General features: G+C 41.9%; 1 protein-coding gene across 2 annotated transcripts; it reads right to left on the bottom strand.

Annotated features, from left to right (window-relative positions):
• Positions 1 to 111: 111 nt before the first annotated feature.
• Positions 112 to 20,081, bottom strand: c1h1orf35 (chromosome 1 C1orf35 homolog). Of its 2 annotated transcripts, none has more exons than XM_073049009.1 (8): positions 19,914 to 20,081; positions 19,141 to 19,291; positions 10,042 to 10,087; positions 9,362 to 9,444; positions 5,535 to 5,607; positions 2,181 to 2,260; positions 1,801 to 1,908; positions 112 to 557 (listed from the first exon to the last, which is right to left on the bottom strand). In XM_073049009.1, the coding sequence occupies exons 1-8, from the start codon at positions 20,005 to 20,007 to the stop codon at positions 515 to 517; spliced, it is 678 nt and encodes a 225-aa protein (XP_072905110.1). In that variant the 5' UTR covers positions 20,008 to 20,081; the 3' UTR covers positions 112 to 514. The 2 variants fall into 2 exon arrangements, with proteins under 2 accessions (XP_072905110.1, XP_072905103.1); XM_073049002.1 differs by having other exon boundaries at positions 112 to 560.
• Positions 20,082 to 27,260: the final 7,179 nt, after the last annotated feature.

The raw sequence follows: 27,260 nt of genomic DNA on the forward strand, positions 1-27,260 counted from the left end.
CATAAAACATTCTAGAACTTTTATTAACCTCCATTACCCCAGAGTTTAATGTGTGCTCCAAAAATTGGTCAATGCTGCTCTGATATTAAGCCCTAATAACTGAGAAAGGAATGTTCCAACAGCATTTAATAGAGACATAGTAAAATAATGAACTTTACATCTTGGGCATTAAATCTGTACATTCACTAGACCAATTAATGAATTAACCACTCTCCCTGCAATCTACAGCAGATTTGTTTCAAAGATATGCTCCTTGTTTGCCAATGCCAACAACCATTAACCTGCATAAATCTGCAATCTATATAGCCTCTTGTAGATTTAAGGTGTTGACAAAACTTGCGTGCTAAAATGACGAGCCTGGCTGTAAAATATCCTATATCTTCTCCCTCAAAGTTACTAATTATTAAAGCATTAATTTTCATGCTGTGATTCTTGGAGAAGCTGCCCTCACTGAGATTAGCCCCTGGATAAATACAAATTGGCGAGGGAATGTTCAACTGCCTTTAAATGACTGTTATCTGTGCTGGCTGTTTACTTCATTCTCTGAATGGTGATGTCTTCTGGAAAAAGAAAAGAAAACATTAGAAGCCAAGGTCTCTTCACAAAGTAAAAATACACCTAACAAGAAATCTGAATTCTTCCCACATAAGCTTAGTATGTACCCTTATCTAAGGGGCTTATGATAACAACTTTGGATGTCATTCAGAGTCTACATAACTAAACCTGGATGGGTATGAGAATTATGTAACTGGTTCGAACCATCGTAAGTAGTGTAAAACTTAACTTTTGGGTAAATTTACACAACTGAGAAATTTTCAAAAGGTTGCTTGAATAATAATACACTACTTTTAAACACCTAGGCAGATTCCATAAATTATGTCAACTCCTGGTCACGACTTTCATTTAAAATTAGACAGGGAGTTTTTATACAATGTTAACTTTCTCCTTTCACTAAAGATGCTCTTTGGAGAAAAAGCATCCCTTCCTCCCCCTATTGTGTCAAATGATTCAATAGCAAAGCTTCTGTAATTTGTTTTATATAGTGATAGGAGGGTTCATCTAAGAATTTGAGTTCTGACATTTCCACATCTTCCATCTTAAGATTGCTCACATCACGCAGTAATCATGCTTCTAGTATCATTTATAGCTGGCTGCTGTTACATTCTCAAAGAATTACTTATAAAACCTGTATGAATCCTATTCATCCTTCATCCCAGACTTTACCAGAGGTCAAGAATTTTATTGTATCTGCTTTGTGATGTTCAATATTGCCCCCTTCCCATCTCAAACTTAAGGTATCACTTGTCTTCATGTTCCATGGTATTCTCAAAAATACAACTTCAGCTAAATTTTCAATGTTTTTCCTTGCCTTCTCAGAATTGTTTCCTTGGTGTGGTCATTTGCATTAAAAAGGTCTTTGATGCTCCTTTTCCAATGAATATTTATATCTCTTCATGGTGCCAATTTTAACATGTTCTCAACAAAGACAAGGCGGAAACATGAATCTGCAGCTGCTGGAATTCGGAGCAAAAACTGCTGAAGCAAAGAGACTCAAACAGCAAAACTGGAGGCATAGGATGCTTAATATTTTGGTTTGATACCTTGCTTCAGGTTAGGATGTAGAGGTAAGGTAGTATAAAGGTTTAAAAGGGAGGGATGACAGGTGCTGGTTTCACCCCTTCTCAATACTGACCTTTATTCTGCAAGCTGTCCTGATGCAGTGTCTTAACCTGAAACATCCCTTTGCTTCCATAGATACCAGGGTTGCCCCTGTCCAAACCAGCATCTATCAGTATTTACCTGTCTCGATGGCTTGCTTTGGATAATTTTTCTCTGTTCTTGTGCTTTTTTTTCTTCTTTTCCTTTTTATGTTTTTTATCTTTCTTGTGCCGTTTTCGATGTATTGACCTAGAGTGTGAGATGGGCAGGCTTTACTGAGACAACTGTTCAAAAGAATCTAGAGATCCGGAAACATTTCCACCCCTACTCCTTCAATGAACTAATGAAATGAGTATTTTAGAAGGCTTTCTTTGCTCCAAACAAATGCAGTTTTTGCAAATCTCACAGGATACTCAGAATAAAGCTTAAAGCAGGACATAAATGGCCTGTTTTTCAAAGCACTATCAGGATAAAAAAGACCACTGATTCTGAGAGGCCACATTGGACATTCTTGCACTTACTTCTCAATCTCCTCTTCTCTACTCTCCTCTGGTTTCCGCTTTTGACTCACTGATTCCACAGCTTCACTGCATTTGTGGTGCTGTAACAAAAAATGACAGTGGTAAGTAATGCGAAGAACAGAAAACTGAAAGCTTAGGAGGTTCAACACGAATATGTTGAACACCATATCCTTGATTACTCCAATATCCAGAAATTGAAGTACTCAGAATTGGGCAGCATCAATGGAGTGGGTGATTGATGTAGTTACATTTTAGGTTGAAGACGTGTATGTAACCAGCGTCTATCTTATGTATGCATGGAAAGTGCAACAAGGGGAGATGGTTTCATCTCTCCTCCTTAGACTACCTTCTTTCTTCAAGATAGTCACAGAAAATGGTTCCGCTTGAATTAGTGGAAAACATCTGGCAGTGACATGAAGGTAACATGACAACTGCTACAGAACACAAACTGCTGGAGGAACAGGTCAGGCAGCATTTATGAAAATGAATAAACAGTTGATGTTTTGGGCTGAGACCCTTCATCAATATTCAGAAATTAGACTCAGGATTTCTAGCATCTGCAGAATCACTTGTGTTGGACTACTGGTGCTAGCTTTTACCTTCCACTCATGCAATTCATATTCTTAAACTTTAGCTCCATCTCAAATGAGTAAGCATTTGAACTCAGTTCTTGAACTCGCACACCTACATTGCCTGTATATTCTTCTACCCTGTTTTCCATAAGGAGCCTCTTACATTCTTCCAGTTTTTCTGGCTTTTGCATCTATTTTGATGAGACCTTCTTCCACAATTTTTCCAGAACATCTTATTCCTCTGTTACAGTTTCTGCTCTAGGGCCACAATCGGGTCTACTGCTACTAGTCCCAGAATTCAAGTGGACTTGCAGGAATTACTAGAGTGTCTGAGTAAGTGAATTTCTGTATGACTAATTAATTCTGTGTGAGCCTTGCCAAAATGAAGCCAATGCAAGAATATGATACAAAATTTCCTGAAAATTTTATCCTGGAAAGTCCATGAAAATACTCATCTAGTCCTGGGAACAAATATCTGGAGGCTTTATATGTCCATACTTCATTTCTCTTAACAGTATCTGTATATAGCAATGAATGGCAAGAAAATCTGGACAATTTAGCACATTCCCTGGATCCCTTACACAATTGGCAAGTAGTACACGCTGCAAATATCAACAGATTCGATAGGAAGTTAAGTAAGGGCTTGCCTGCAAGAACTGCTGAAACTATTAGCTCCCTCCCTAAAATTCCATAATGCACCCATATGATTGTCTTCCTTTCCAGAGCCATCATCATAAAATTGAAGAATTTGCAATGCAGCTCCAAACATGACATTGAAAATTTGGTTACAGCACAATAACTATGCTACTTCTTAGTTTGAATAGTTACTGTAGGTAGAGTAAGCCCAAGCAGGTATTTAAAATTAATGGATTTTTTTGGCAATATTATGAAAGTCAAGAACTTGTAATACTTTAGTGCTAGTTTCTGCACTTCTACACCAAGACCTAGAAACAAAGTAAAAGATTTACTGTACATACATGCCTTTTGTATCCTAGAAAGGCATCCTAGAGCAGTTTGTACGTTCTGTGACTGAGTTTCCTTCCACAGTCCAAAGACAAACATACCGGTTAGGAGGTTACTTGGTCATTGCAAACTGTCCTAGTGTTAGGCGAGTTGCTGTGCAGTGTGGCTTGTTGAGCTGGCAAGGCCTGTTCCATGCTACCCCTAAATAAAAATACTGTCTAATGAGTGGCTGCTCAGCGTTACCCTTAAACCTTGGTCACAATTAGCAGAGAAGTGCAAGACTAGAACAAAGATTGTTGTAGCCAAAAGATGAAGGCAGATCCTACTGAGACAGTATAATTGTCTACAGAAATTATTTCTAAGCAGCATGATGTACCTATGTGGATAATAGCCTCAATGTTGACTCTACCACTTTAAAGCTGGCTGCTCCCGAAATGGGAAGTATAGTGAAACAAGTTACAGGGATAGTTGTATCAGAGAACAAAGTAACAGTAGGCTACCTGGCCTCTTAAGCTCTACTCTGCTGTTCAATAAGATGATCAACATTTCCTTATACTTTTCACATCTAGAAATCTATTGGTTTTTGTTTCAAGTATTTAAAACAGTATCTTTGCAATCAAGATTGAGCGCCAGATTGTATGTTTCCTATATGATACCAGGGTGACTTGAAAGAAAATTGGAAAGGAAGGGAGGGGCAAGCCAGTTATTACTGTACCTGTGGGACCAAAAACAATAACTCTAGGAAAATAGGAGGATCTTGGAAGCAAAGTGAAATTAAAGCACCTTGACTATTTTCTAATAAGAGAACATAGAAGTGGTTCGACATGCAGCTCAAAAAACCTATTCTGCTATGCAGCCCAGAACCTCAAGTTCAGTCCTTATCTTGGGACGCCATTGAAGCAGACTTTGCACATTCTTGTCGCTGTAAAGATTTGTTTACCAATCCTCCAATTTTATCCCCACACAAAGGAGGTATCATAAAAAGATATCATGTCCAGAAATTTACAGATTAAGATTTACTGGATTAAAGAGTGGAAGATTTTGGGGTTTGGGGTGGGGGGGGGGGAGAGAGAGAGAAATTGATAGGATAAAATATCTGCTATTCAAGAAATCAAGAATTGGGAGTATAATTAAATAGTTATGAGGCTAAGATCTATCCATGTTCCCAGTCCTGCACCATCATTTTTTCTGATAATTCTGACCAACTGTCCAGCTTTCTGGAGGAGAGGTTTCAAATTTCCACAGCACTTAGTTTTTTTAAACTAGCTCTCCCTTTAAAATGTATTTCATTTTTCTTTCAACGCCTAAAGGAAAATTTCTTCATACATGTTGGAACATTTTATTTAAAACTCCATATTATACTCAAAACATAAACAAACAGGATATAGATGTCACTAACATGGGCAATATTTATTACTTACTCTCTGCTGTCACAAAAATAGTCTGCCTTCTTAAAATGCTACAGCCAGCACAATAAATGAACTTTAGTGTAGCATTTTGGTATAACTGGGTTGCTTTTACCAGGGCACATTGAAGAATCAACCATAATTGCTAGCCACATGGTTCAGCCAAGCAGGACAGAATTTTATATGACAATTAATTAAAATGAGCAATTTCTTGGACTAGTTAGTTACTCCGAAGTTTACTTTCCAGGCTGCCCTGGTAAAATTTCAAGACGCATCAGTCCAGCAATGTGCACATCTAGTCTACTAACTTAACCTTTGATATCATGACCTTGCAGAAGAGTATATTTATGATTCTGTACAAGTTATTCCAGCCCTCTGTAATCAGATCTATAGAAAAATAAACCATTCCCTACCGTAAAGATGGCCAGTCCAAGCTTGGCTGCTTCACGGTCTTCTTTAGTTAGCATCATTCTAGAAGTAGTACCACTGTAAGGAAAGAGGCTGGATCAGTTCTCTCTCCCCCATCACAAATCATGGACTCACCAAATACAGGTTGCCCCTGCTATCTGAAGGTAAAGCATTCCTATGAAACGGTTCGTAAGCTGGAATGCCGTAAACTGAATAAGCAATTACCATTTATTTATATGGGAAAAATTTGTGAGTGTTCCCAGACCCAAAAAATAACCTACAAAATCATGCCAAATAACACATAAAACCTAAAATAACAGTAACATATAGTAAAAGCAGGAATTATATGATAAATACATAGCCTATATAAAGTAGAAATACTTTTCTGCAATCATTGCAGCACTGTCTAGCGTAGCGAAAATCTCACTACGTAGCGGAAGCAGTCTCACCGGTAACTTTTAAGCTCTGAAGCTACCAAATCATACCAAAAATACACAGCCTATATAAAGTAGAAATAATGTATATACGTTTGTAGTTTCAACTTACTGGAATCTGGAAGATAGCAAGCACACTGATGGTGTGTTAGGCTGAGTCGGAGGTTGGGGTGCTTGGCAACTTTTCCCAATAAATTGTAGTTTCATCACAGTTAAACACTTGCTTATACAAATAACCACCTTCTGTAATTATTTTCTTCAGTTCTGCTGGGAACTTTTCGGCAGTAAAAATTCGGCACTCTCCCGTAAACTTTAAGCTATGAAGCTGCCCTCGCCTCAAAAACCAATCAAACCACCCATGACTACCTTTAAATTCCACTTTTGCAACACTTTCATCACCATCGTCCACTGCTTTCTGTTTCAGCTTATTAAAAAGACTAAATGATTTCTCCTTAAGTATAAGATAACGGAACACCATGCTTTGTACACCCATCAATCCACTCAAGCAATAGACTTTCCATTTTATCCATTATTGGATGCCGACTAAGAGAGACCACTTTGCTACCAGCAGAACCAACAGTAACATCTGCAGCTTTCAAGATTCTTTCTCTCTGCATATAAACAGTGCAAATGGTTCAACGTGCGGACAATGTCCTTACTTTGTTCATCACAATCGAAATGCTTAATTATGTCTAGTTTTACACTGTAACACCCTTACGAGCTCTTTTAGGCTTTTCCGACACCTTAGAACTCATCTTGCTAACGGATGCACAAAATAAATCGAGATAAAAGCACAGATGTTCACAGGCATGTGTTTAAGCTATGGCGGCTAGAATGCAGTTCCAGGGGAGGAGCTTGGCTGCTGCCTTTGGTTGCTAACTCTTTGGTTAGCAAAAACAGGTAACTAATGTAGGTCTTTCGTAACAGCGAGGTGTCGTAAAGCAAATGTTCGAAAAACATGGGCCACCTGTACACACTTTCAGGAGTATATTGCTCCCAGCAAGTGGCATACCCCCTGTACAGAGGAAGAAATTTCCAACCAAGTGGTAGGCCCATCTCTGAGTACCATTGTAGTTTCACTGTGATCACAGAAGGGGGTCAGGAAAGTCGGGAAGAAGCTGAGAGGTCAGGACCAGAGAGGCTGGAGATCACTAGACAGCATTGGTTGTCAGCAAAACAGTAGAATCCATCATTAGGAACATCGTAACAGATGCTAAATAAATCTGCATAAAAGCAGCATGATTTTATGTAAGTCATGTTTGAGAAATTACTTTGAATACTGACCATGGTAAATTACGTTACTGGTGGAATTAGCTGAATGGTTTTTATTTGCTAGTTCACATAACATTGCATAAAGATTCACATGGTTAGTGGTAATATATTAGTAGGGATAGAAGATTGATTCATGGAACAGAAATAAGTAATAAAGGAGTCATTCTTAGTTTGGCAGAAATACTTTTGGGTGCCACAGGAATCAACATTGAGTTCTCTGCTATTCATTATTAATGACTCATTGATGACTTGGATTAAACAAAATGGACAAGAATGAACCTTTTACTGATGTTAAGTGTTCAGCTTTACTAGTGCCCCTTGAAGTTTCTTTAAGGTATTTAGATAGTTAACCGAATAGATGACAGAATAATGTGGGGAAATTTGAGGTTGGGAAAGTTTGTCCATAAATGGTCAATGTACAGAGTAATCATGTTACAAAGTTTCGTGAAAAGCAAATAATACAGATGCAAATATAGCAATTAGTTAAAAAGAGGTACACAGACAAGGACCTTCGGAGAGTTGATGTACAGAAAGAGTCTAGGGTTACAAGTTGAGTATTATGTACATGTGTTTGCCACAGAGCAGGAAGGATGTGGTAGTAATAGAGAGTATAGAAAAGATTTATCATGAAGCCCTACACAGTGGAAAACATTTCTAACCATGATACAGGTCCTATCTCACAATTAACTTAGGCCACAAACTTATCAATCACCCCTCGTAAATTTAGAAAAACTTTTCTTTTGAGAAACTATTGTAGAATTATACAGCACAGAAACAAGGCCCTTTCAGCCCACCTTATTCATGCCAACTCTGATGCCTATGTACCCTAATTCATTTGCTGGCATTAGGCCCATATCACCTTGCCTTTACTGTTTAAAACCTAAATACCCTTTAAATACTGTCACAGAATCAGCTTCCATCGCTTTTTGTAGCGCATTCCAAATATTCACCATCCTTTGTGTGGAAAGTTACCTAATCACTCTGAAACTATGGTGTAATTGAGAGATGTTAATAACTCATCAGGGGTGATTGATATGTTCGTGGCCCAAGGTAGAAAGAGATCAGTTATTAACTTCAAACTTTCTGCATAATCACTCAAAAGAGTTGACCTGCACGTGCATGTAACGAGAGCTGTATAATTCATCTCTGTCTACCTTAGGCCACAAACTTATCAATCACCCATGCTGGGAACACTTTCTGGAGGTCCAAGATCCGTATGCTCCACGACTGCTGGACTAAGTGTGTAAATGTAGGAGGGGACTATGTATAGCCTACACCTGCTATTCCTTATTAGCCTTCCTTCCCATTCAGTAAGTGTGTTCAGGAAATGTAAAAATAAATCCAATTAAGCTTTGACTATGCTGAGCTTTGAAAATCAGTTTCAAAAATCACTGTGTTAAATCATCTGGGAAAAAGGATGTAGAGTCCAGCTCCTATGCACTATAAATATTAGCTCTAGGTATCTCTATATGGCTGCATCCAAATTACATAGCTCTTTAGCAGCACAAGAATCAGGGATATGTCTGTCACCATGTGCTATAGGCTATCTAATGATGATTCTGCTTAGGTCTTGTTAGACGCAACCAGAATGTTGCGGAGACTTAATATGCATGCAGTGCAATAGATGTTTGTACAAAGGCGAGTGTTGGAGTTGAACCACTGAAGCCAGGAACTCAGCAATTACGCAGAACCTGACAAACTGGAGGTCCGGCATTACATGTGTATGGAAGGATCTGTCTGTTGGTATACAAAACAAAAGCTATTCATTGCAACTCATACAGTATGACAATAATAAACCATTCCATACCAATTCCAGTTACAGAAATATTAAACAAAATGACAGGGATAAATCAAATTTGCTGTGTCAGCAGAATTAAAATGTTCATATATTTATAGTAGTTATTATACATAGTGGCATATGTTAAACAGCAATTACAGAAGCATTATATTGCTTTACACATATATTCAAGGGCATTCTTGAGTACACTAAAGAAAAAAATTGCTGGAAGAACTCAACATATCAGGCCACATCTGTTGAGGGAAATAGACAGTCGACAATTCGGATTAAGACACTTACTGTAGATAACTAGATCAATCTACAACTGGCAAGACTGGGATCTTCCTACCTTGAACTGCCAAGCCCAAGGACTCTATCAACATCTTTGCTATCTGGGTCCACACCCTCGCGCTTACAGACCTCTGCCAGTTCCTGAAATTAGATGAGAACACTTTTTATTCTAAGGCAGCATTTTGCAACTCCACATAAGCAGAACATCGTCCAGGTTAGTGAACAAATCAACAGGAACAGTAAAAAAGTAACAATGATAAATATTAATGCAATGTTCTGGTGTTTTTACACAGTAAACAAGACGCTTGTAAAAACAGTCTACAAAAGGAAAGATAGATACAGAATTTTCTCACACAAAAATGTATGAACTTTCAGTGTAGAACGTAAAGTGCATTATGCAAGGTGCAATGCAAGATAGAGACAAATAATCAAACATTAGGGCAATGCACTAACAGAATGATACACAAAAGTTTAGAGAGAATGTTCATGTTTGGATTTGGAGTATATAGAGAATCTCTCAGTGACAGGGTAGCAGATACAGAGATTGCACACAGCATGTAGAGAATAAATGACATGCACACAAGGGGAAGTTGGACATGCAAAATAATGGGGCACCTTTCACACAGTACACTGCCCATGTGTAAATAAAAGGAAACGGTGTGAAGTATGTGGACGATCACGTTATGACTAAGACAAAAATTGTTTTATTTCTTAAAGAACATTGTAATTTTTCCTTACCTCTTTGGTTACTCCAGTTGGTTTCCTTTTGGGATTCTTATATCCTCTAACAAAGAGGGGAAAAAAATTACACCAAATTTAATTAATATGTTGACATCTAATAACCACCTCTCGTAGGCACTGTGAAATACAGTCATACAGCATTGAAATAAGCCCTTTCAGCCCAACTGGTCTATGCTGACCAAGATTCTAAGCTAGTTCCATTTGCATGTTTGGCCCAAATTCTCAAAACCTTACCTATCTTTGTACCTGCCCGAGTGTCTTTTAAATGTTGGTAATGTGCCTCGAGCATCTCATCTGACAGCTCAATCCACAAATAGATTACACTCTGGGTGGAAGGTGGTGCTCTGGTTATTAAATCTCTTCCTTCTACCCTAAACCTGTGTAGTCTTGTTCTTGATTCCCAACCCTGGTGAAAATTCACCCCATCTAACTCCTGTGATGATTATATATATCTCTTAAGAGCACCTCTCATGTTCCAATGAATAAATTAATGCTTAACCTCTTTCAATAACTCATTCCCTCAAGTCCCATCAATGTCTTCCTGAGTCTGCTCTGCACTCTTCCCAGCTTGGTGACCATAGCAGTGGTCAAATCTGAACATGTAACCTCACCAACACCTTGTACAGCTATCACATTAACATCCCAACTTCTCTACATTGAAGAGTACATCGAGAATGAAGAAGCCCAGCATGCCAAAAGAATTTTTCACCACTGTCTACTGTGATGCCATTTTCAGGGAACAGGACACTTGGAACTCCAAGGTACCTCTGTTCAACAACACTCCCTGAGGCCCTGTGAAAGTATAAATTCATATGTCTTCCCAAAATGCAACACCTCACATTTAAACATTTGAAGCCAGCTGCACCAATACATCTTCATTCTATATCATGGTGCCATAGCTGTTACTGAAATGCCTCGGAGTTCTAGGGGCCCACATTAAATCCAGGCTCCCCCCCCCACCCCCAGGATTTATTTAGATACAGCACAGTAACGGGCCCTTCCAACTATACCACCATATGGGAGGAAACTGGAGCACCTGGAGAAATCCCACGAGGTTACGGGGAGAAGTAATATTTACGTGGACTTTGTACATTCTCCCCATGACTGAGCTTCTGCCAGATCCTCCAGTTCCCTTGCATCTTTCAACAATGTGCCAGTAGGTTAAATGTCTATCGTAAATTACAGTATAGGTATGGGGTAAAAGAATTAAAGGGGGTGCGGTCATACGAGTCAGAGCAGCACAGTATCAATACAGACCCTTCAGCCCAATGAGACCATGCTGACCAGTGTCCATGTACCTACCCAACTGCCTCTTAAAAACACACCACTTCTAGAAGCTTGTTCCATATATTCACCATTTTTTTAAAACTCCAAAACAAAACAAAAACTAATTGAAAGGAAAACAGAGCCAGGAATAACTCGTGTACATTCTCAGTTGCTTTGAGGTGACATGCATATTACATGTTAAGTCATGATGTATACAATTCACTGTTTACATACAACCTGTAATGATTTAAAGAACGATTAATCAAACAATATACCTTACTCAAATACTACTGAAATATTAAATACACAACACTCCTCCCTGCTTAGATATAAAGGACAACTCGAATGTATCTCAGCTATATACACAGTATACATATAATGCAACCATTATACAGACATCCACAGCATAGTAAATTTTAAATTGTCCCATTGAGGTCTAAAAATTTAATCAGTGTAGAGGATTGCCTACTCTTGAGGGTTAACTGCCAAGTGAGACTAAACTCTGAAACAATCTCAGGTTCTGGAGCCTCCTACGTGGTGGATGTAGCAATTGACTCAGGAAGTACGTAGTTCTGACAGGTCTAAACACCTTTCATCTCCTTTCTTCACGTTACTTTCATGCTTTTCTCTTTTTTGCCTTCCTTTTTCTTCCAGCTTCTAGTATCTATGAAATTTCAAGAAATTTAGGTCTCATTTATCCTCTTCCGTTCCCATAGTACATACGTCATTGTTCTCTTTTCCTCCTTTCTAGTTTGTGCATCTTGATCATGAGAAGGTACATTTAGCTCACTGGAGTATTCTCTTATTAATCATTTTATTGTTCCCTTTACAATTTGATCTCTCTTCTTGGTTTCCGCATCCACATCATCTGACAAATCCTGTTTTCAAATCTCCTTTGATTCCTTTCTTTTTGACCTTCCATTCATTTAGCTGGGCTTAGGTCTTTGCATCTACTTTCACAAACAGCTTTTTTCCCCCTTCGCACTTGAAGTTCATGCAATATCCTTTAATGCACACAAAGTAGATTCTGGTTCTCTAAAAACAAATGCTTGCAACTTTCCTGAAGCTCATTGAACTCTCTTCCAGTTTAAAAACAAGCCACATTTTGCAGTAACTGCCCAATTATCACATCAGAAGCTTTCTCAGATAAGTTGCCTCCAAACACTGCTGCAGTCAGACCATTGTTTTTTTTTATCACTGTCACGATCCCACTGAGAGACGTGGTACTTCCTTGGTCCAAATGCTTTCCAACCAAAGTTCATGGTAAATTTATTATTATCAAAATACCAACAGGCTCAATAAACTGATTAGAAAGGCTGGCTCTGTTATAAGAGCCAAACTGGAGGCTGTAGTAGAACAAAGGACCCTATGGAAAATCCTGGCGACTCTGGACAATGTTTCTCACTCTCTGCATGCCTCCTCGGCTGAACAGAGGAGCACTTTTAGTGATAGACTAAGACAACTGCCCTGCTCCAAACAGTACTATACGAGGTTATTCTTACCCTCGGCCATTAGGCTGTACAATGAGTCAACCTATAAGCCGGGGAAGCGATGACCCCCTCCTGTTAAGACTGTTTGATGTAACTTATTTTTTATCCTTTCTTTCTTCTCTTCTAATATTTGCATATCTGTGCACTTGTAATGCTATTATGACACTGTAATTTCCATTGGATCAATAAAGTATCCATTTATATGTCACCATATGCAACCCTGAGATTAATTTTCTTGTGGGCATCCTGAAAAAACCTATAATAAAATGGAATCAATGAAAGACTGCACCAACTTTGGTAAGGTTAGATCACAGGCACAGAGGATGGCACCAACACCTATTTGCCCTCTGTCAGGCAATGGCTCATAGTGTACAGCATGCAGACAGTTGTGGCATGAACATAGTGGGTGGATCTCCAATCAAACTGTAGCTGTCTCAGCCACTGCGGTCCCCACAATGCTGGCCCTCCTGTTTTTACCACATACAAACTCAATATGGGCTTTGAATGCCATCCCCACAGGTTCTGCAGTACAAGTTCTTAATCAGATATCTGCAGATTTCAGTTCAGTATCTTTGAAATGGCGCTTAAACTCATTTTGTGGAATGGAGCAGCCGCAGGCAGTGTCCAATCCCATTTTAAATAATCTGCCATTCACTTCTGGTGTAAGCCACATTGCTGTCTGGTGTTAGTTTTCACATTGCAAAACTCAAGGCTACACATTCCTTTATCACTCACATCCTGATCAGATTTTTAAAAAAATCAACATCATGCAGATAAGTGCTCTTTTCAAAACTGCAATTTGACTTTTTAATCTTTAGCTCTTCCCTGTGCAGTTCATTTATTTTTGTCTGATTGATGTGCTCTTTATGTGCTCTTCCTACTTCCCTGTGCAGTTCATTTATTTTTGTCTGATTGATGTGCTCTTTATGTGCTCTTCCTACTTTGTTACATTTTCTGCAAGTTTCACCTTTAAATCTGCACTGGTTAGGTGTATGCAAGCCCCTGCCACAACATTGACAATTTATTTGACCAGGCATGTTTCCGTTTAGATGTTGCAATTTTGTTCACACTGCACTCACTTTTATTCCTGGCTGCAGCTTAGTTGTATCTCTGAGCACTATTTCTATTGATACAGCTATTTCAACTGCTCTTTTAAAAAAAAAGTTGTACTTCAGTTAGGAACTGATTCTGAACACTTTCATGTAAGATTCCAGAAACTAAGCACTCGCTCAGTGCATCAAGCCCATTATTGAACTGACAATGCTCAGACAACTTCAATTCAGCCACGTACACTGAAATGGACTCCCCTTCCTTTTGATTCCACTTATGAAATCTAACAGTTCTAAATGTTTCTGCATTACTTTCATGATATCAACGAAGCTCATTTCAGCTGGTTTGGTTGGAGCAGTTAAGATTTCTAAGCAAACGATGTCTTTAAATCCAATGCACTCAACAAAATTGGCACTCGCTTCTCAATGGCCATTTCATTCCCTTCAGTATACATCTCTTGTACAAACACATCAATCTTTCCGCTGTAGCCAGCCATTTCTGCTCTTTCTTAATTAATGATTAATCACCTGGTAATCATTGTTAATGAACCCATGAATTTGTCAATTTTTTGCCATTTTTTAAAAAACTTAACCATTTCTATCCCTTACGAAGAATATGTGCTGCAGTGTATTTTTTTACTAGACCATTTCTTGATGTGTTTTTTTAAAAACTTGAACGTCTTGTTGCACTTCCACAGATAGGTAGTTGTATCAGGTTCATTTTAAAAATACCTCATCACCATTGTTATTTTTTTGTAGTTCCAGACATAAAAACTAATTGAAAGATGAAACACGGAGTCAGGAATAACTCATGTACGTTCTTTGTGATGTGCACATACGACATGGTAATGTCATGTATGCAATTCACTTATTTTTACGTACAGCCCATAATAAATTATGTAAGTGCACAAGAATGCTTAATCAAACAATACATTTACAAAATACTACTCAAATATTAAATGCACAACACTCACCACCCCCGGGTGAAAAGGTTTTCCCTCAGGTCCCTCTAATCCTAAATCTTCAGATTTGGACCCCCCCTTATCCCAAGAAAAAGACTGTTGCCATCTCCTTTGTCTATGTCCCTCATATATTTAAATACTTCCGTAAGGTCTACCTCATTCTACTATGTGCCAAGGAACAAAGACCAAGCCTACACAGGCCCTCCCTCTAGCCCTGACTACTTCCTTATAAATCTTTTATGCATCCTTTCTGGTTTAACTATACCTTTCCTGTAGTAGGGAGACAAAACTGTGTATAGTACTTCAAGTGCAGCCTCACCATCGACCTATAGAGCTGCAATATGTCCCAATTCCTATAGTCGATATCCCGACTCAAGGCCGGGAAGCTAAATGCCTTTTTCACTACCCTAGCTGTGATGCAGCTTTGAATGAACTATGTGCTTTTGCTCCTATCTTCATTGAAATGCCCTCAGCCCACTTCCTTAACTGTTCAAAATAACCTTGTAATCTATAATAACCTCTTTCCACTATCAACGTCTAATTTTGTCTCATCTGTAAATTTACTACTCAGGCATTGTACATTTGCATCGAAATCATTATTTAGATATATAACAAGGTTCCCAACACCAGTCCCTGTGGTACACCACTAGTCAGCAGCCTCTATTCCAATGAGCAACCTCTAACCACTACCCTCTGACTCCTACCTCACAACCAATTTTGATCCACCTAGCTAGCTCACGTTGGACTCCACGGGACCTATTGTAACATTCCAGACCAGCCTACCATGCAGGACCTTGGCTGAAGCTTTGCTAAAGTTCACAGACAACATCCACTGCCCTACCCTCATCTACATTTTAGTTACCTCTTCAAAAGACTAAGAGACTCTCCAAGCACAATTTGCCACACAGAAAGCCATGCTGACTCCTCCTGATCAGACTTTGTCTATCCAAATATCGGTAGATTCTGTCCCTCTGAATTCCTTCCAGCATCTTCCCCACTACTTACGTCAAAGGTCTTTAATTCCCTGGGTTCATCTCACTACCTCAGAGCATTATCGGAACAACATGATCTAATTCGCTTCAAGACACAGGCAGCCCTGCTGATCTCTAAAGGGACCTATTCTCTCCCTAGCCACCCTTTTACTCTTAATATAGCTATAGATCTTGTTATGACTGAACAAAGTCACCGGAGAGACACTGGAGCTGGTGAAATAGAAATCACTATTCATAACGAGACAACATCATTCTGCAGACATGCTTGGTAGAGACTCAAAAACCTAAAGGTACATCACCCTTAAAATCAGAGGTAACAGTAGGTGATTGAATACAATTTCAATAGTTACGATGACATTGTTTACTTAAATACTTTGGGTTGACAAGTGGTTCCTTTGAGATACATAGGGGAAGCACACTTTTATTGATAAGACACCTCTGAAGGCTCAAATGCTTTCGGGAGAAACTAATTAACACAAATATTCTAAAACCTTCTGACAACAGATTCAGATTCAGTTTATTGTCATTTAGAAACCACAAATGCAATGCAGTTAAAAAATGAGACAACATTCCCCCAGAATGATATCTCAAAAGCATATGACAAAACAGACTACACCAGAAAATCCACATAACGTTTGGCAATCCCCAATCCAGAGTCCGGAGAGGTTGCTGTGTATTAATATCGCGCTACCGTCTTAGCACGTTCCCCGGAATGGAGCTCCAAATCCACCAGAGAAAACAAGACCAAAAACTAAAGCTACAAGACCTGCACAAAACCACATAGTTACAACAGTGCAAACAATAGCATAATTGATAAAAAAACAGATTATGGGCACAGTAAAAATAGTCCAAGATGTTAAAGGACTGTAAGTTCAAAAGAAATCACCACAGTTTCCACAAGTCCCCAGGGTCCCGACAGACTCGCCATCCCATGCCAGCGGCAGAAGGGAATACCCCCGCTATGGACTTCCACAGCGCTGCCCGACTCAGCCTTGCAGACGCAGCACACACTGAAAGCGACCTGAGTCCGTCAAAAAGACTCCGAGTCTGTTGAACCTCCGAGCCGACGACCATCCCCTCCGGCACATCTTCTCCGAGCACCATCCTCAGCTGAGCGTATTAAGACGGCCCCGCCAACGGCCAGCAGCAACGCGACCCCGAGGACTGGGGGGCCTGTTCTCCCCAGCAGAATCCCGGACCTCACAGCAGCAGCAACGAAGAAAGTCTTCCTGCAATTTCCCGATGTTTTTCCGTGCTTCCACGTCTGTTTTCAATCGATTATGATTGCGCACGGCACACACCCAAAATTAGTGCTGTCAGGGTTGTCTCTGAGTACACAAATATGATAATTACATAAAAACTATTGATCGTCCATCCCTGTGACCATGCTTGATATGCTAAGTGACAACCTCGTCTGGTCTGTCAGCTTGCACTCAAGTCACAATGGTGCAGCTAACTTAGTGTTGCCGGGTTTGGTGCAAGCTAATTAATACAACTCCCGTTTGGCTCCTGCACGTGCAATCTCTTAGCCTGGTCTTTTAACTTCAATTTATTGCTTGCAATTTCAAATTAAACGAAAGGTAATTGCAAGCTTCCTGAACTTATTTACATTTACAGAACTGAAGAGTGGTTCTTGTTTGAATTAATATCTGCTATATTCACGTAAATCTAGAATACTCCCCAACAGGCCCTCTTAGGATTTTCCTTAACCCTACCCAATAGATGCACCTTACAGTCTCTCTTTGCCCTCATCTCTTAATTCATTTATTGTCATGAAGAGTTTCAATTGACCCCAACTCCTAAACCCCGTGCAAGTTCCCTGCTCATTCTTGACGACAGCCTCAATTTCACTCGTCAGCCAAGGTTTCCCCAAACATAAGAAACAAAGAAATTCTGCAGATGCTGGAAATCTTGAGCAAAACACAAAACAATGGCAGAGTTCAGCAGGTTAAGCCTGAGAAGGGCCGTAGCCTGAAACCTTGGTTGTTTATGTCCCTCTGCAGATGCCTCCTGACCTACTGAGTTACTCCAGCCTCTTGTGTTGTTCTCTAAACTTGCCAGGTTTACCCCTCACCTGTTCCTGGATGCTTGCTATCACACTCTTTAAGAATCTCCCACTTGCTATCATCATTTCCCTTCAAACTGGGGAGTGAGGGAGAAAATTTGTGCAGAGTCATGGGAAATGTGATTAATGGATTCCTCCATTGGGACACAACCCGCATCCCAAGGGCCACATGGTCCTCTTTGCAATATGATAAGCAGTTTAGAGAAAGACCTAGGTTGTGAAATCGGGTTTCAATCTGAAATATCTACTGTTTCGCTATATCTATTGTCTGCACTGTTGAAACTATATGTTAACTATAACTATATGTAACTATGTGGTTTTGTGTATGTCGTGTAGCTTTAGTTTTGTCTGATGGGTTTGTAGTTCCTTTCTGGGGAACGTCCTAAGACAGTAGCGCGATATCGATATGCAGCAACCTCTCCGGACTCTGGACTGGGGATTACCAAACTTTATGTGGTTTTTCTTGTGTGGTCTGTTTTGTGCTTTTTCGTGATATCATTCCAGAGAACGTTGTCTCATTTTTAAACTGCATTGTATTTGTGGTTTATAAATGACAATAAACTGAATCTGAAATTAGAGAGACTACACTGACTTCATAAGAATACCATCATAGAAACATCAGCATAGCAAATTTCCAGGGCTCCAAATAAGACTAAGCATCTTGGTGAAAATATAAAACTGAGAGCATGTCAAAACAGCCTTAATCCCTAAACCACTGTGAGGCTAATATATTAACATATTAGACAAGCTGCAACTTTGGAATCCAGATGATCAAATCTGCACTTAGCATTAGTAGAAACGAGTAACTGCAGAATCACTTGCAAAATGTATAAATGCACACATTCACTTTTTATTTATTTATTGGTAAACATGAAATCTGTAAGTGTTCAGAAATCGCATAATACTGTATTTGTACCTCCCTTACTCCTCCTCCAGATCTACCTTTGATATATCACTAACAGTGCTTTGAATACAATCCTGCAAAAAGAAACAAACTACATATAATCCAAAATACAAGTCCCAGTTACTCCTTTTTGCAAGGGTTCACTCTGCAGTCACCCCTCACTCTGCCTAATGTTGAACTCCATGAGGACCGCAAACATTTTGGACCCCTTTTCCAATTTGCCCCAATTAGGTAAGTGTCCCATCATGGGGCCGACAACTGATCGGTGGTATGCTTTGGGAGGCAACCACAATCCAAGGAAGTTGGCACAAGCTTTTGGAAGAGGGAGGGAGATAACGCAGAAAGGAATGCAGAATTTCTCAACTCACAGTGCTGCCATTAGGGCTTCCTGCTCAGCTTTCCTAACAGCCATCAACTCCTCTTCGCGAGACTGCTTCCCCTCGGTTTTCTTTTCCTTGGTGTACCAGGTTAAGTCCTTCCCTTTCTGCCATCGTCCAACTGGTGCCATGAGTGAGTTTCCTGCGTGTAGTCAATAACGAGGCACAAATTTATATAGATCAACTATCACAAAACTACTTCAAGCACATGGACTGCTGGATGACAAAATCACTGCACTTCCATAGCTTTGTACTCCAGTTACAATGTACGACAAACTACTGCAAATACCCAGGCCCTTCAGCCCCCACCCCCCCACCCCCCATGTTGTGCCGACCCACATTCTCCTTAAGAAAAAGTACTAAACCCACACTACCCCAGAACCCTCTAATTTTTGGATGTTTGGAGAAAAGGCAAACGAAATTTCAAATTAACATTATTTTTGCGCGTGTTCTTGGATTGCTTCTCAATATAACTCAATGGTACATGGCAGCTAATACCAGCAAAGTAACTAAAGCAATGACAAAGGAAAGTTGCTCTCTCATGATTTGACCACACCCCCTCTTCTCACTCCTCTCTCCAACTAAACAGAACCCCCCCCCCACGTCTCCTGGACCCAAAAAGTACCCCCGTTCACCTTCCCTGCGGTTCGTTCCCTGACCCTAAATAGCCCGCTTCCCTTTCTCCACGACCGACAGGTCTCCCCATGCCCCTCTCCCGCACCCCACCGGACAGTGCCGAGCCGTTGTGCACAGTCCCTGCTCACCCAAGTAATTCTCACGATGTTTATCGGCTTTCACGTCCTCCCAGGTGAACTGATCCTGTCCCCCGCGGACACCGCCCCGGGCTGAACCCATCATCTTGTCGCCGCACGAACACCCCAGGTCCGACCAGAGCAGCTCCCACTTCCTTTAGCACTCCACACTTCCGACGCAGTTGGATGACGATTCGACGCCACCATCTTCCTGCGGGGAAATGGGTGTCGGCTCGGAAAAACAGCAGGCGCCATGTTTGTTAGGGGTGTAGCTGGGCCCTCAGGCGCCCCCTGCTGCACCGCAAATGTCCAGCAGGCTAAGAGATAAAGTGAAGCCAAAATGAATCGGGCCGCTGCTGAAAATTTTCAGCATTTTCTGTCGGTGTTTTAGACCCTAATATTTTACTTGAGCTCTAATACATCTCATAAGTTTTGTGCAAAGTAAAAACTTGAGAAGTAAAATGGCCAGAAAAAAAAACCACTAATTTGTCCTCTTTCCATACATGTTGAGAGTTTCCAACACTTTGTTTTCTAATTTCAGATATTTTGGTAATTCGGTACATTTCTCTTATCATAAGGTCTTGAACACAAACATGTGTTTTCATTGACACTGTGTGCAACAACAGAAATGACAGAGTCAATGTCAGAGTTTATTGTAATTTGTACAAATACATTTATACCCAGAAGCAATAAATACTTTCAATGGCACTCCTAGGCACGTAGCATCAGATAATCAGCATTTACAAGAAAAAATAAACATAAATTATACACTTTTTTTTACTAGCAAGAACAATTAGAACACAAAGAGATCAAAATGGTCATAGTGTTGCTAAACTGCAATGACGAGGGCTGTCTGTGCCAGTTCACTCTGGAACCTAGTGTTGAAGGGAAGCAACACACACAACATGCTGGAGGAACTCAGCAGGCCAGGCAGCAAACATGGAAAAGAGTGAACAGTCGACGCTTCGGGCCGAAACTAAGGGGAAGTATCTTTACTTGGACTAGGTGGTATGAGAACTCAGGCTTCTGTAGTGCCTGCCCACGGTAGATGTCTTGTTACTGGTAACAGTCTATGTAAGTGGCCCCCAGACCAAAGGCCAAATTGCTTCATATTTAAACCATGAATAATCAAAATCAATTTTTCAATTGCAATCATTTCCAGATTGTTCTGTCATTCCAGATATCCCACCTGTGTACTTGTATAAACAAAGTGTATGAAATTAGAATGCAACATTCTAATTTCTGCTTTTTGAAATATTTTGAGGTTGTGAAAGATAGTGTTTAAATGTGGGATCTTTAAAATCTCCTTTCGTGATTATAGAAACATAGAAAACCTACATCACAATACAGGCCCTGTACAATACAAAGCTGTGCCGAACATGTCCTTACCTTAGAACTACCTAAGCTTACGCATAGCCCTCTATTTTTCTAAGCTCTTTAACTATTCTCTTTAATTGCTGAACACCACCAGCTCTTTAACGTGTTTACTCTTAGCTAATTCTTGCAGACACTACTCGCTGCAAGTTAGATTACTGTTGAAGGAGGAGGAACAAGCCAAGGATCATCTCCATGAAGAAGATTAGCCATTGAATGACAGGCAGGCTAAAGATGGCCACCTTCTCTTCTCGTCTTGTGTGATCGGTTTTCTTCAGCTCCAGCATTCAGACATCTCTGATTAGTAAACTGCTGCTTGCTTTCAGGCAATTGGATCTGGACTGACAGCAAGGGGACCGATTGTTGCAAAACTGCACCATTCTAAATAGAGCAATCAATAATCCACAATGCATTGCCAAAGTGAAAATCCACAAGGTCCTCAGAACAAAATGAAGTCACTTAGTTCATTGATCTGATGCTAGTCCAGATAACCCTACACTAGTTACACTAGTCGTCTTGGTCACTGGGCCACTGAGGGTAACAGGAAGGGGCTGAGTTGTCCTCTGTATCCTCTGATGAGGAAGGGTCAAGCCTCTAAGTTCAGCTTGTGCAGTAATTGTCACTAGCTCCCGATTGCAATATCTGGCTGAAAGTGAGTGATTGGTGTTCTTCCAAAGCAATGTTAATCATCGTCGCTATGTGGCAAGATGGAGGACGTAGATCTGATGTTACTATGTCAGGAGAGCAGAAGAGTCATTTGGATATCCCAGTTAACATCCCCCCCCCCCACTTTACTTTTCACTGACCACTGAATCTTAGACCACAGGCCCAGAAAACAGTTGAAGACGAGTGTGTCCCCACAAAATCATTCAGAGCTTTCCCCAACCAGAAGCCCTGGATGAACCATGAGATCTGCAATTTGCTGAGGGCCAGATCAGAGGCATTCAGGCCTGATGACCAACAAAGTTACAAAAGGTTCAGGTACAATCTCCGGAAAGCCATCTCATGAGCCAAATGGCAATTCCGGACCAAACTTGTCTCATTGAAGGATGTTCAACTGCTGTGGCAGGGCTTGAATGCTCTCACTTCCTACCAAGTGAAACCAGGCGACATGGGTGACAACAGGGCTTCACTCCCAGATGAGCTCAATGCCTTCTCTGCTCATTTTGACTGTCAAAACATGGACGAACCATCATGAACCATCACCCCTGCTGATTCTGTAATTCATTCTTGGAGGGCGACATGAGAGCATCCTTCAGATGGGTGAACCCATGGAAACCATCCAGCCCAGACAGGGTACCTGGCCGAGTATTGAAGATCAACTGGTTGGTGTGTTCACTGAGATCTCTAACTCTCAATAAGCTCCAAGACCTAGGCATCAATATGTTATTGTGCAATTGGATCTTTGATTTCCTCACTTGTAGGCTCCCAATCAGTTTGGATTGGCAACAACATCTCCTCTGCAATCTGCACAGGTGTACCACAAGGCTGTGTGCTTAGACCCTGCTCTACTCACTTTACACTGATGACTGTGTGGCCAAGCACAGCTCCAGTACCATATTTAAGTGTGCTGATGACACCACTTTCGTAGGCTGACTCAAAGGTTGTGATGAATCAGCACTCAGGAGGAAGAGTGAAAATGGGGCAGGAGGATGAAACCAGAGCTCCATGAGCTGGTCCTCATTGGGGGATCAGAGGGTCCGCAACGTTAAATCCATCGGTGCTCTCAGTTCAGAGGGCTTATCCTGGCTCCACCACGTAAGTGCAATTATGAAGAAAGCACAGCAGTGCCTCTACTTCATTCGGAGCTTGTGAAGATTTGGCATGACATCTATAACTTTGTCTAACTTCTATAGATGTGTGGTGGAGAGCAGATTGACTAGTTGTATCACAGCCTGGTATGAAAACACCAATACCCTTGAAAGGAAAATCCTACAAAAAGTAGTGGATACGGCCCAGTCCATCGTGAGTAAAGCCCTCCCCACCATTGAACACATCTACACGGACCATTGTCACAGGAAAGCAGCATCCATTATCAGGGACCCCCACCACCCAGGCCATGCTTTCTTCTCACTGTTGCCATCAGGAAGAAGATACAGGAGCCTCAGGACTCGCACAACCAGATTCAGGAATAGTTACTCTCAACTATCAGGCTCCTGAAGCAGAGGGGTAACTTCACTTGCCCCATCACTGAATTGTTCCTATAACCTATGGACTCACTTTCAAGGACCCTTCATCTCATGTTCTCAATATTTATTGCATATTTATTTATTCCTTTTCATTGTTTTTTGAACATTGGTTCTCCACTCCGTTGGTGCGGTCTTTCGTTGATTCTATTACGGTTATTGGATTTATTGAGTAGGCCCACAAGAAAATGATTTGCAAGGTTGTATATGGTGATATTATAATAAATTCACTTTGAACCTTGAGCTAGAATAATGGTTTACATATTTATTCAGCATCTTAAACCGCTTAGAGATGACAGAAAAATCCCAGACACACCATTTTGTGAGAAACACCTGACCACGATTTTAACCCTTCTCACAGAAGTTGCTAATCCCCACTCTCCATCATGACAAAACTTCCTCTGTGTCACAGTCTCCCAGCTGAGATAATGTAAGGAATCTGTATTTGATTGCCTGTGTCTGAAACACTCTTGTCTCCTTACGATTCTTGGGTCAATGCATTGCCATTTTAAGAATTAATTATTATATTTAGGATGATTTGTCACTCGAGCTCATTGGGTTCTGAGGTCCATAAGAAACAGTAAAAAGGTGTCTGCTGGGGAAGGTGATGGGTATTTTTGTGAGATGGGTGGGCTCTATTCTCCACTTCTGCGTGTTCAATGAACTTGAAGTTCTCAAGGTCATTAACATCTTGAAGGATCCCACCCAATCTGCCCGTAGACTGTCCCATCAGGGAGGTGGCTACATAGTACCCATGCCAGGATTACCACACCCAAAAACTGGTTGTCCCACTCCCCTCAGGGAAGAGACCTCGCCAGGACCACCAGCCTTATAAACAGTTACTTTCCGCAAGCAGTAAGGCTGATCACTGCCTCCTTCCACAGTCCCCACCACCACCCACCACCTCTTCATCATTTCCTGTGCCTAGTGTCACTTTGTGGACATACATTCAATCTGTGTATATATGCTATCTTATACATATAGGTGAGCATTTGGTCCAGGATGACAGACGAGATAAGCTTGTTTATCTCCACTGCCATGTTTATTGAGACCAGCACAATAAAACTGCAGGCACTATGTCCCGGGGAGAGAACCCACTCAGTCACATACAGACAGGGGAGGTGATTATCACACACCCCGTTACAGTCAGGGCAAACCACAAACACACACGCGAATAACTGTATAACCTGAGCGTAAAATGTAACAATAAATGAACTTGAACATTCCACCATAATCCCATGAACACATTTTAAAACAAGAACAATAAGTAGTGCTGGCCACTAGGATTGCTGGGGCGAGCTATGGACACACTCCCAGAATGCCACAATATTTATTGTGATTTTGTTTCAATTATTGTATTCTTTATCTTATTGTGGTTCTGTTTTGTGTTGCATCAGATCCAGGGTAACAATTATTCTGCTCTCCTTCATACTGGAAAAGATATTGAACAATCCTGAATCTTATCTTGAACAGGAACATGCCAACAAAGGGAGTGTCATGAGGTCTCGCCACACTGGTTCTTGGGAGTGGTCTTGCCATTGAAGAGTGTAGACCTGCCTTTAATGAATAGAGATCGTTATTAGAAGATGCAACAAAGTCAGTGCAGGGCGATGTTTCCCCCAGCTGAGGAGCCCAGAGTGTAGAGTCACAGTTTCAGAATAAAGGAGGGCTGCTTAGAATGGAAGGTGTGGTGAACTACATATACCTGTCTGGACACGCCCCCTGCTGACTGCTCCTGTGGCTCCTCCCACTGACCCCGGTATAAAGGCGATTGAGGCCTGAGCCCGGCCTCTCAGTCTCCAGGATGTAGTATGGTGGTCAACCACTGCTTGTTCCTTCTTCCAGTCAATAAAAGCCGATATCTCGCCTTTACGTCTTAGAGAGAGTTATTGATGGTGCATCAATTTTATTCACTGGAAGTTTTAAAACATGGAAAGCGTTTTACGTCCGGAAAGATTGGATTTGGACCCCCAAGCCCCTGAAGCAGCTCTTGCCTTTGAACTCTGGCTTGCATGCTTCCAATCATACTTGGAGGAGATTCGTGCGATTGAGCCCGCTGTTATGCACCGAATTCTCCTCTCGAGGGTCACCCCGAAAGTTTACTCACTTATCAGAGGCCTGTCAACCTATGAAGGGGCACTGGACACCCTCAAAAGACAGTACCTGCGGCCGGTGAACACCTACGCAAGACATCGCTTAGCTATGCGACGACAGCGGCCTGGAGAGTCGAGCGCCCAGTTTCTCCGAGCCCTACAGACACTCGTCCGAACTTGTGACTGCAAAACTCTCATGGCGGAACAGCATGTGGAACTCTTGGTACGAGACGCCTTTGTTACAGGAATCAGGTCAGTGTATGTGCGTCAGCGGCTGCTGGAAAATACTGATCTTACCTTACGCTCGGCGATCGAGACGGCCGACACGCTGGAGGCTGCTCTGCACAACGCTGACGCTGTCCAGCCGCGCGATTCCCTGCTGGTTCCGTGGACACCTCAGACCCCGCCGCCGCCGGTTCCCGCGAGCGAATTCGTCAACGCCGCTGCCAGTCGCGATTCCACGAACTCCCCGAACCCGACCACAGCTGCTGCCAGTCGCAAGCCTGTGCAGTGTTACTTCTGCAGACTCGAAAAGCACCCCCGAAAATGCTGCCCGGCCCGAGAAGCGACCTGCTCCAGCTGCGGGAAGAAGGGCCATTTCGCCAAGGTCTGTAAGTCTAAACCACGAGCGGGGTCGGGCAGCGCTGCGTGTGAGGCATGGGGGCTGCCATCTTGCCTGCCCGCCTCACGCGAGGCATGGGGGCCGCCATCTTGCATGCCCGGATGTGGGCGGCCATCTTTGTAGGCGTCAACATGCCCCGCCCCCGACCCACTGGTGCTTACCGGGCACCAAGATGGCAGTTCAACTCTGGCCACCGTAACCCTCGACCAAAGCGCCCCACACCAGCTTGCAAGGTCAATGACGGACATCCTGGTGGAGGGGCACAGGACTAGCTGCCTGTTTGACACGGGCAGCACTGAGAGTTTTATTGACCTGGACACGGTGCAATGCTGCGGACTCGTGACACGGCCTGTAAGCCAGAGGGTCACCTTGGCTTCTGGGTCGCATTCCACAGACATCCGGGTGGGTTGTGTAGCGACATTGGTGGTGCAGGGCACAGAATATCGGGACTTTGCGCGCCTGTGCTATTGGGGCTGGACTTCCAGAGCCACCTCGAAAGTGTGACTATGGCATATGACAGGCCCCTCCCACCACTCACTGTCAGGAATCCTCAGTTTTGTGGGACTTCGTCATATACCCCGCTACTGACCACACACACACACCGACCCACACGTCCCACCCAGCACCATGCCGACAGCTGCACTACCGACACCACTTGCGGCCTCTCCACCCTCAAGATCCCTCCCCCACCGCTGTTCGCCAACCTGAGTCCCGACTGTAAACCTGTGGCAACTAAAAGCAGGAGGTACAGCGCGGGGGACAGGGCCTTCATTCAGTCAGAGGTGCAGCGGCTGCTCGGGGAGGGTATCATTGAGCCAAGCACAAGTCCTTGGAGGGCCCAGGTGGTTGTTGTTCGGACCGGGCAGAAAAATAGGATGGTCGTGGACTATAGTCAAACCATCAATAGGTTCACGCAGCTTGACGCGTACCCCCTACCCTGCATCGCGGATATGGTCAACCAGATAGCTCAGTACAAGGTGTACTCGACAATAGATCTGAAATCCGCTTATCACCAGCTCCCCATCCGCCCAGAGGACCGCCCCTACATCACCTTCGAGGCGGGCGGCAGGCTCTATCACTTCCT

This window comes from Hemitrygon akajei, chromosome 1 (assembly GCF_048418815.1).
Source record: "Hemitrygon akajei chromosome 1, sHemAka1.3, whole genome shotgun sequence".
NCBI lineage: Eukaryota > Metazoa > Chordata > Chondrichthyes > Myliobatiformes > Dasyatidae > Hemitrygon > Hemitrygon akajei.